Raw genomic sequence first — 11268 nt, forward strand, 5'->3', positions numbered from 1 at the left:
GTTTAACACTTAGTGCATGTTAAATTAATCCAGTTTAAAGGCAGTACATATTCTAGCTAGGCATGGCCTAATTTGTGGGTGTGGCTTGGTGGTCATGTGACTGGCTGGGTGTGGCTTGTATGTAAATATTGTAAATATATATGTAAAGATTTATTTTTTTATTTTAAAAAACAGCAACTTTTGTCCAAAATCAGGCAAAGCAGGCAGGCAGATTGAGTTGCTCACAGAATCACAGATTCACTCACAGATCTACCTTTCTGCAATCAGCTACTTGAGTCTGCACTGAAAAATAGAAGCTTCAATCCTAAGGAAGATTCAGCTCTGCTCTCAGGCCACTTCTCCCTCCCCCCAATCCCCTGAATATGACGCGACTGGGCCTCAGGGAAGCCTCCTGGGTGGGGTGGGTGGGGAGGGGAGGGGCCAGCCAGTGGTGATTTGCTGGTTCTCTGAACTGCACAGAATCGTAACAACCAGTTCTATAGAACTGGTCCAAACTGCTAGAATCCCACCCCTGGTCTTAAGCTAACACATAAAATAGTTGCATCTCACACCTACTCCCATTAAAGGCAGTTTTCATTCATGACTCCTAAAGCTAGTACATTGAATATGGAGGCAAAAGACTATCCCAGATCTTATAATAGGAGAAAAATTGTTGCTTATCGTCCCAAATAGCATTAACCAAATCCCTTGCTTTAAGCAACATAAAGAGAGCATAAGATCTTCTAACTTTTATACATGAGAGAAGGAAGTGGTGTCCTGCTAAATCACAGGGGTCAAACTTGATTGTATCATGTGACATCACGTGACGTATCATGACATTTTTTGCTTTTGCAGACCTGGAATGGATGTAGCCTGTGCATGACACATCCAGCCCACTGGCTGCCAGTATGACACCCCTGTCTAGATGCTTAAGAACCAGCTCACCCAAAGCTATTGCTGCCACTGTGCTACAGTGTGAGCTGTGGAACAGCTGACTGGTGCACAAGGTGTTGAGATTCACCTGTTATTAACCGGTTCCCAAATTTTCTCACAAGTTAGTGCAAGTGACCTTTAGTACACTTCTGAAGTTAGGTCATCTCAGTCACTTTTTCCAAACCATGAAGTGAAGAAGCTTCTTGGATGAGAAGCAAAATGTCTTCAAGCAAAACAAAAAAGTCCAGTTGCCTTTTACAAAAGCATCTTTGGGATTCCCAAACCATTATATTTCTAATGTGGTTCAATTGCCATGATGCCCAATACACCTGCAATTAGGAAGATTGTCTAATATCTCCAAATGTCATTTTTATGAATTGGATATATTTTCCATCATGGCTAACCAATGCTTACAGAAACCCCCCACTCATTCATATGAACATAGCTGTATTCGCCCAGATTTTGCTTTATTCCTACTGAGTAATGATACTCAAAAGTATTTTTTTCAGAGTTGTTTTGTTGTATTGTTTGAAGACTTGTGAAAAGCAGGTGCAGCGTGTTTGAAAAGAGGTGGATTGTGGAAAGGAAATGTTTCAAAGGCTCCACCTTAAGGGATGGCTGTAAGTCTACCTGGGAATTTACTTTTTTTATTTTCAAGATTATTTTTTTACCCTGAGTAGTATTAAAAATGGCTTTATGAAATCTGTGTATCTCTTGCTTCTTCAGTTTGTCAACTATGTGAGGTTTAGTTGCATATTATCTCTGGACCCGTTATTTCTATTTACTTAGATGTTGTTAATAAACATCCTGCACCAATAAAATATTTACATGAAGCTATTTAAGCCACCATAATATTCCTTTGCTAAAAAATTCTATAAACTATATAAATCTATAAATTATATAAACAGTATTTTATTTCCTTGGATCTACTTCTGATCAGTTTCACTGAATAACCATGAGTGTTATCATGGTTAGAGGAGACATGCTTTTATTATTCATTATTTGTTATTTCAGTATTTTAAATAACAAGATTCAAATGCTTGTCCTGAAAATCTGCCTGGATCAGTTGGGCTGTTGTTGTTTTCTTTGTATTTACCTTTCCTACCACATGTTGATCTATTTATAGTTTTCCACATGTAGCAGAAACATAAGTTGATATCTACTGTGCTCCTGGACCACATTAACAATTCTCAAAAAACTTGAGCTGCGATCCCTTTTCCCCTAAAGAATTATGTATTGATTTATATTTTAACTAAGTTATCCATTGAAACATTAAGTTTCATTAACATCTAATTAATTGTTCCCAATTCTACCTCATAAGAACAAATGTTTATTTTATTTCATTCAAATCTGTGGCTGCCCAAATGCTCCAAGACTCTAGGCAGCTTACAAACAAAAAAAAATTACAATATGTGTGTAAAGCAAGAACCAGCCAAGCAAAAGAATCAACAGCCAATTGTAAAATACACCACACTATATGGAACTAAAAGGAGTTCCACAACTGCTCTTTTAAGGGCTGGGAGAATAAACAGGTTTTAATTAATGTCTAGTATGTCATAAGGAAAGGAGCCACATAAATCTTGGGGAGCACATTTTGGATCCCACAAGATATCACTGTTTGATGAATAAGATGTATACCATGCCCAGAAGGATTTGAAAGGTGATAACGATGTTCTAGAAGCCAACAAGTAACCATGGGACAGTAACATACTCCTACCTGTACTACTACATTCTGTACCAATTGCTACTTATTTTTGTTGTGCATAACGTAACACTTCAACTTTTATTTAAGCTGATCCTTTTATTTAAAGTGATCCTCTTCAAATATATTCAACCACAAAAACCCCAGTATGGAAAACTAGCATTGATCTTTGTTTTCATTTTCATGCAAATTTTCATAAATATTGTATTAATTTTTTGCCACAATTTTCCTTAGTACATTATGCTTTTATTTTGATACATAAATTACTGCAAGTCCATTTTAATGCTTAGTTAATCCAATTTATGTATTGCAATGCCTTTCTTTGATAACTGCATGACAACAGTATAGCTATCTTCTAGTTTTCATGTTAAGTTAGCAGAAATCAATTTAGTTCCCATTTAAATATTATCTCCTGCTCAAGTCCTGAAACATCCTTTAATAAAGTTGTATGGTATTGTTTTATTTTATTTGCATCCCTAGATAAAAAACATTTTGACTGAATGTTCTGAATATTTTGGTCACATGCAAACTTATCTCCTATCATACTATATAATTTCCTGAGCTATTAGTTCAGCATAGATGTTTTGTGTATACCAACATTTCCTTCTTTCTACAGTTTTTGCTACTTGTAAATTACTTCCATTGCATGCCATCTTCATGTCTATTGACATTCCGAAGAACTTCAAATGTTAGAGTGTCAAGGCTTCCCTTTGCAGAAGCCATGCTGATATGGCTCTAACATGGTTTCGAATATTTTGTAATTTGTCACTAATCATTCAAGAGAGATGTCACATTAATGGCCCTATGATTTCCTGACTCTGCCCTGACTGTTAAGACAGGAAAACATTAAGCAAGGCTGAGAGAAAGTTGTAATAGCTATTTTCCAAACTTCTAATAAGCAGTTGACTTTAGGGATAAGACGCAGAGATGATTACAAATAAATGAAACAATTTCACAAATGCTGGAATACATGTCATTAGGACACGATCACTTTTATTTTTTAATGCATAACTTAAATCTATACAATTACATCATGCTATTACAAAGTGTTAATTCTTCAAATGTTTCCAAAGCAATTTTGTGGCACCTTGTGACATTTCCACAAAGATGGAAATAAATAAAAAGAATTTGTTCAACTACCAGCCAATCCCATTACCTTCCTTGAATAACGCTTCCACATGTTAATTGTCTGATTCACCCCTCCACTCTCTCGCAGCCACTTTGCTGTTTCTGATTAATTTAAGAATCAATCTCTCTGTGATTTTAACATTATCAGGCTAACATAGTCTGGTATCAGTTCACACATGCATTTCATCCAGCAAATAATTCCAATATGTAATAGATAAATAAAAATATTGACAGTACACAATTATAGATCTATTCAAAAGAGAGCACTGCAGAAGTTATCTGTTCACACTTCAGCCTAAATCTTCTTTGTTGCATACGCCTGTTTAGAAGATCTACAGTGTTCAATGTGTTTTATTTTTAAGTAACCAAGTAGAGTTTTGCAGCATTCATGTGTATATTTTGTTCTGTGTAAAAGTTACAAGGCATACCAAAATGAAAAATATTCTTAAAATTTTAGTCAGCATGTCAGAAATCTACAGAAGTTAGAATATCTAAATATTAATGTTAGTTATAATACAGTATATATCAGGTTTTATCTCTAGAGCAGTTGTGTCAATGTTGATATGCCCACTAAATCTATCTGATTCCAATTTTGTTAATTATAAATCATATATAATTTAGCCAACAGCTAACATATTACCAATCCTTTCACATGCTGTTTTATACTGCAATCATGTACACATTTTCTCAAATCAGTATATTGAAATATACTGATTTTAATCAGACTTACTTCTGATTGAAATCTGATTAAGTAAACAGGTAAATGGTTGTAGGATTACATATTTCAGTAAAAACCCACAATGTGCTTGATTCAGTATCTTATAGCATGCTCTTAACTAAAATTACAAAGCTCTATTCTGCAATGTAGGAAAAAAAACTTTATAGAGCTAAGATGCAAATTAAACCTATTTAAGTGCATTTTAATGCTTAAATCAGATATCATCCCACTCAACTAAAATGATAACAGCTCAGGAAATGTTGGCACCGTAATCTGATATACATTTTTCCTGAAATTAAAACATAAATTATGTTATGTAAACATCTAGAGTCTTAGAATCCAAATTCCATTACTTGCACTCCTACAAAGTAGGTCACATGAAACTAGTAATTTGTCATGGAAAATACATACTTTACAGATAAAAATGAGCATTGCTGTATCTTATTTGATTCCCGCTTGCTACCATAAATATCTATCTGCACAACTGAAGCAGAATTTTCTGAACACATACTTTGTGCCATTTTACATTCTTATTTTACTATTTTTCTCTTGCTGTAATATCAAATCAATAAACCATGAGGTTATTTAGATAATACATGTTCTTGGAATCTCATTAGCCCTGATTTCTCATTAGCCCTGATTTCTCCATATATATTGCTGCAATTTCTCAGCATATATTGCTTCAATTTATTCATAGAAACTTCAAGACATTAACTGGACAGACTAACAGAGTTGGAAAGGTCTTCTAGTCCACCCCCTGCTCAGGCAGGAAATTCTATACTGGGCCAGGCGACAAGTCCAGTCAACTGAAATGATGGCATCTAGCCCGTCCCCAATACAAACTCCCTCATTTTCCTTCATGACCCTTTTTTTAAAAAAATGCTGTGTTTATTGGCCCCTTATCCCTAATCTCTTATGATTAGACTTGGTTAGAGTTCTGGTAAAAATATTTATTCTGGTTAGTGTTATACTTTCCAATGCAATTCTATACATATTTAGTATAAGCTGCAGCAGAACGTACTGCATAGGATTGGGCTGACAGTTGATTAGAAATTAAAAATATATGATATTTAGAAGCCATTCAGAATTGTAGTTCATACTCTTAGATTCTCTTAAACTAATATTCCTAAATCCTATCCAGCAATGGAGACTGGAGTATAAGCCAGCACACCTGAAGGACAACAAATAGAAAGATCATGACTTAAAAATTAGTTTAAATGTTATTTACTGTATTACTATATTACTATATTTATATTCTTTATATTCTCATGCAATGAACCACACACACATTTTATCATAGTTACTAGGCAATTAGCACTACTCAGCAAGAGTTATTTTCAAGTAAACATCCTATAAATATATTTGCTGTAAAATACTTTTAAGTCTTGAATGTAATCTTAAAACACACCTCATAAAAACTGATTGCTTATAAAAGTAAATCTTTTTACATAGTACCAAGTCTCAGAGCACTTTAAAATTGAACTAATTACCAGTAGATATATATATTTAGTCAATGTTGGCAGCATGCTATCAACCACACTGATATGCAGAAATGTAACTCTTATGGACCAAAATAATCTATGACCATGTAATATGTGGAAAAATACTATATTTTAGTGATAGCCCTTGAAATTAAACAATATAATGATTTATATGGTGATAGTGTCTTGTTTTGATATAAAAAATAATATTTTATTATTTCTGTGCTTAAAGTTGTTTAAAATCTAAAGAGAACATTCTGCAGTTAAGATTGTTCTGGTGTTATAATTACACCTTTTTACTTATTAGAAATAATTTAAACTTGCATAAAAGAACTCTATCAAAGGCACTTACTTTAATGCAAATCTCATTTTGGTTTAAATGTCAAAGGTATGCTTCATAAACTGAAAAATATGGCAACAATTAATCTCAGATAACAAAGAGAATCATAAACTAGATGTACTTGAAGAACATTATAACATCAAGAAGATAGAATGGCCCATAAACAATGTGTGTGTGTTTCTATATGCACGCCTACAAACATATTTTTCTGTGTAGTGTAACATCACAGCAACAATAGTGTGTGACAAAAGACCTTATAACTGGAAGTGTTAATAAAGCAATTGATTATCAAAGAGACAAAATCCATTTCTAGCAGGAAAAAACAAAGAAATATTCTGAATAAAAAGATTAGGCTGTAGTGCATTTAAAATCAAATCCAACTGAAGTTTTCCAGGCAGGGGATTTTTGCAATGAAATGGACAATCAACTTGCAGGTTGAATTATTTCTTTGGAACAATTCAAGAAGACAGAAAATAATCCTAATATGTTTTATTCAATAACAAAACTAGTAAGGATCATAAGACCACTTCAAAAAAACCTATGATGATTGATCAATGTATAATTACATTATATAATTATATTTATATTGTAGTATCAGCTTTAAGCTGCATTCTACATGCTTCAGCAGATTTCTAGGTGAAAAATACAGTCAAGTATACATACATTCACTTTATAAACTTTGAGTTCCACCTGAAACAATATGTTATGGCTTATGAGAAACAGAATTAATAGGTCTGATGCTCATGATTCAGATATTATACTTAGGCAGGAGTTCTACAATCTTGTTTTCTATCTCATCCCATCATTATTCTTCTAGTTTGTTTTAATCAATAGTGAAGCTAATTTAAAATCCTCTGCTTCGCAGGCTCCCTAGAGTGGATTCAGTATTCCCACAACAAAAAATTCAAATTTAAAGGATGCATCATTGCTAAGAGCCATCCCAGCTTTTTAATAGCAGCTAAACACATGCTTTCATTCCCTACTTAACACACAAACCATTTGCTTTGCTGCCGGCCACTTTTGATCACATTTGTTTCACTTACCTGCTGCTCTCCCAGAACTGTGGATTTCATAAAATGTTTTTCTCTATACAGAGACCAGAGTCCAATATTTGGCAAGAATATTAGAGTCACCAGGAATAGCAGTGTCATTTGCAGAAATCTTTTCTGTTTTCTCTTCATGGCAAAAAAATAGGGAATGAAGAATAAGCAAGACAAATGGATATTCTCTTCTCCTTTGTAATTAAGTGTTTTCTTCACCTTCTTCCTCACACAAATTCACCTCAAAATCCTGAACTGAAACTTCAATTCCACTGTTAATTCAATCTCCATTTCATGGGGGCAGCAACTGGTAACCTACGGATCCAAGCCAAAAAAAACAACAACAGAATTATCGGCTAATCTCTGGAACCATCACCTAGCTTCAGCCCACTCCATCATTCAAGGAAGATCCAAAAATCCATGGATCCGTTCCATTTCCCTTCCCCATTCACACAAACCATCAGAGGAAAAGGATAGGCTGAACACACCAGCCAAATGATTGCTAGGGAGTACAACAACCCAGTCTGCTGCTGGTTGGTGACCAGAAGTTTCAAAGGGCAATTGGGGAAAGAGTTGAGGGCAATGAGACTAATTTGTCAGAGAACAGCAGAATTTGGGGGTTGTGGGAATAAACAAGGAGTACCTGGCAACGTTTCCTATGTCAGATCAATGATATCCTGCTCCTTCCTTCACCCAAAAGTGAGAAGGGGCACTTGAACCAGAGAGTCCAAGCTTCTTCCCTTTATGGAAATAGATCTCAGGTCTCGTGGTACAGCCTTACCGGGACCTTGTAGCCACCGATTTGAAAAAGGTCTTCAAACTCTCTCACTCCCATGCATACATACAGCTTTATCCCTCTGGTTCATCCTACTGCTTCCCCAGCACATCGACAATCTCTTTAGCAAGAGGAAAAAGCTCTGAAGGGCTAAATTTGGCAAGACATGTAATTTTCACACACACACACACAGAGAGAGAGAGAGAGAGAGAGAGAGCGCGCATCAGTCAGTCTTGTTCTGACATTTAGTAGTCTACTCGTTTATGGCTTGGCAAGTCTACTTTTACAGACAGCTGCCGCTTCAGGTGTGGGGGAGGGAGGGAGACAAGAGCATTCAAATAACAACATAAAATTCACACTACGTCTATAGCCACCACATTACCATTCTTCAGAAACAAACAATCCGAGAGGCGCGAGGTTCACCACACACCAGCCTCAAGATCCCTTCCCCACTTCCAACAGAAGCAAAGATATTAAAAAGTGGGCAGGTAAAACACGCTCGCGTAAGCATCGTCACGTGCGATCCTCTCCCCTCCTCTCCCCCGCACGCGGCCATCCTCCCGCCCGCCGCTCCTTTCCCTCCCTTGATCTGCTTACTGCCGGCCTCGTTTAGTGCAGTGGGGTCGTCTCCTAGAGTCACCCGGCTCTCCTTGCAGAGATAAATCAGCCACGTTGTAGCTCTACATCGCTTCAAAGAGGGCTGGGTGAGTCTCGAAGATGTTATTAGAAGTCGCCGTGGGGAATGCCGCCTTTTGAAAACTGGCGATTGGCTAACACACGTGCACAAGGGACGGCTAATTAGAAATCGGGCCGGGAGAGGAAGGTTGAAGATGGGAGGGTCGCCGCGTCCCAGTCCCCTTGTTCCCGTCGCGCAGCGATTTTTCTGGAGAATCTGCGTCCCTAGCCGCCTCACCTGATCCCCTAGTCCGGAGCTCCAGATTCCAGAGCAGGAGCGATCGGGAAGAAGCGATTCGCTCCTAGGTTTTCCTTCCTCTCCCGATTCCTTCATGATCAGTTGATCAACAGCCACGCAGCAGCAGCAGCAAGCTGGCGTCTTCGACAAACCGTTTCTAGAAGTAGGCGGGGGGAGCTTTGGAAAAAGCGAAGGAAAAGAGAGTAGCTCGGCTACTCGGTCGCTTGTCTTTCGGGGCCCGCTCACAGTCCCAGTAACCCCGGTGGAAATCCAGCACGGAATTTGCAAGCGGCGGCAACGCCCTAAGCTGTTCCCGCAGCCATTGAGTGCCTGCAGGTGCCTAAGGACTCCCAAGAGCCAGGTGTTGAGAGGCGCTTGCGGGGCCTCAGTGAGTCAGGTTGTCGGGCGTCCTGTCTCCATATTGCCAGTGGGAGCTGAGAAGCAGAAATTCACGATGGGGGGGGAAAGGCATTAAAAGGAGGCGGCGGGGCAGCCTCCTAGCGCTGCTTAGCGTCAGAATAACAGGAAAGTTTGTCGGTGAAAAAGAATGACAAAACAGCTAAAAGCGAAGTGTCTTACACATGCGGTTAAGGCAGGCGCTAGTTCTACCTTGCAAAGTACTATTTAGCAGTAATGTGGGTGGATTGTGCCACCTCAGACACCAGATGGCAGTTTGCAGCTCTTTCCGAGAAATGCGTTTTTTTAAAAAAAAAAAAAATCATTAGTTGCTGCTTGTAGGGCTTACGAATGTCCATAACAGTTCCAGCTTCAATAGTGTTTGGCACAAGACCTTTGTAGAGCAAAAAAACAGACCAAATGAAACCAATCATTGGGGCTGATAAACTGTACAGTAGGTTTTGAAATCACTTTCACTCTTGCACCCAAGCAGTGAAAGGAAAACTCTGCTGATCTTCCTAGCACATTTGTTCTAATCATTGCTGAATCTGTAGTTTGCATTATAATTTTCAGAAATATAAATATTTAAAGAATCAAAGTAAATTCAGCCCTGTGTGGTCCTCCACACTTTTCTGTGACTAACACCAGAAACAACTATGTGTGACATGACAATATCCAATATTATCTAGTAAGGAAGACATCACTGGTATGAATATGAATATCCAGTTAAAATGGCATTGCTATATTGTATGTCATAATCATCTCTATAATGCTGTAACATCATGGAGTTTTCGTTGTAGGCTATTGCGTGTTATCACAGTAGAACAGAACACAGCAATCCCAGACTGGAAGATGTGGAAGAAATTATACCAACTGTTTTAGAAATTAAATGAACATGACATGAGTTATGGCATAATAGTCAAGGTTAATATTGAGATGTGGGATCTGAAGATAATAAAATTACAGAGTTGGAAGCAGAGATGGGATGTTACTGTTTGGCCTGGTTCTGGTGAGCCAGTAGCTCCGAAGATCAGCAGAGAACAAACTGGTTCTCTCAGATGAGCTGCTGTTGCGCCCACCCACCTGCCTGGGTTCCAATACTGACCTTTATTTCCTGCTTTTGAAGTGCAGCTGCTTTGTGCGGCAGAGCAGGTTGCCGCGCGTCAGTTGTTGAAGACACAGGGAGCGTGCAGGAGTGCAGTAGGTGAGTAGGAAAGCCTCTGTGCATGCGCGGTGTGTGCATGTGCGCAAAGCATGCCCACCAAGTCACGCCCACCAAATAAGTGGTAAACCACTTTGAAACCCACCACTGGTTGGAAGGGTCTTCCAGACCAACCCCCTGCTCAGTTAGGATGCTAGGGATGTCAAACATCACGGCGGAATCACGTGATGTATCGGGACTCCCCCCCCTTTGCTAAACCAGGAGTGGCCAGTGCGTGATGCATCCAGCCAGCAAGCCAGGAGCATGACAGCCCTGTCCTATACTAGTTCAGACAAATAACTATCCAATCTCTTCTTGAAAAACTCCAATGATGGAGCACCCACAACTTCTTGAAGCAAAGCTACTTTACTGGTTAATTGTTCGGTCAGGAAATTTCTCCTTATTTCTTGATTGGCTCTCTCTTTGATTAATTTCTATCCATTGCTTCTTGTCCTGTCTCCAGGTGTTTGAAAGAATCGGTTGACCACACTCTTCTTTGTAGCAGTCCCCTCTTCTTTGTGGCAGCTGCTATCATGTCATGCCTAGTCCTAAATGTTCATGGTTATATCAGGAATGATATTACGTTTCTGTTATGTTATTCTCACTAAAAACCTGCATGTGTTTTTTTATTTCTTAGTACTAGTAAATTTTCCAGGTGTGAT

The 11268-nt window shown here is 38.1% G+C and overlaps 1 protein-coding gene across 5 annotated transcripts in view; it reads right to left on the reverse strand.

Moving 5' to 3' along the window:
* GALNTL6 (polypeptide N-acetylgalactosaminyltransferase like 6) overlaps positions 1-9368 on the reverse strand; it is a 472288-nt gene extending 462920 nt beyond the window's left edge. For 2 of the 5 annotated variants that reach the window (XM_087936415.1, XM_087936414.1), the window contains exons 1-2: positions 8479-8575; positions 7325-7636 (exon numbers count right to left, since the gene is read on the reverse strand). In XM_087936415.1, the coding sequence (XP_087792541.1) occupies positions 7325-7462 (138 nt within the window). In that variant the 5' untranslated portion in view covers positions 7463-7636; positions 8479-8575. The other 3 variants (XM_026699693.2, XM_087936413.1, XM_087936412.1) reach the window with 3 other exon arrangements.
* Between the last annotated feature and the right edge of the window lie 1900 nt (positions 9369-11268).

Source organism: Pseudonaja textilis, chromosome 6 (assembly GCF_049901715.1).
Source record: "Pseudonaja textilis isolate UNSWEBS1 chromosome 6, rPseTex1.2, whole genome shotgun sequence".
NCBI lineage: Eukaryota > Metazoa > Chordata > Lepidosauria > Squamata > Elapidae > Pseudonaja > Pseudonaja textilis.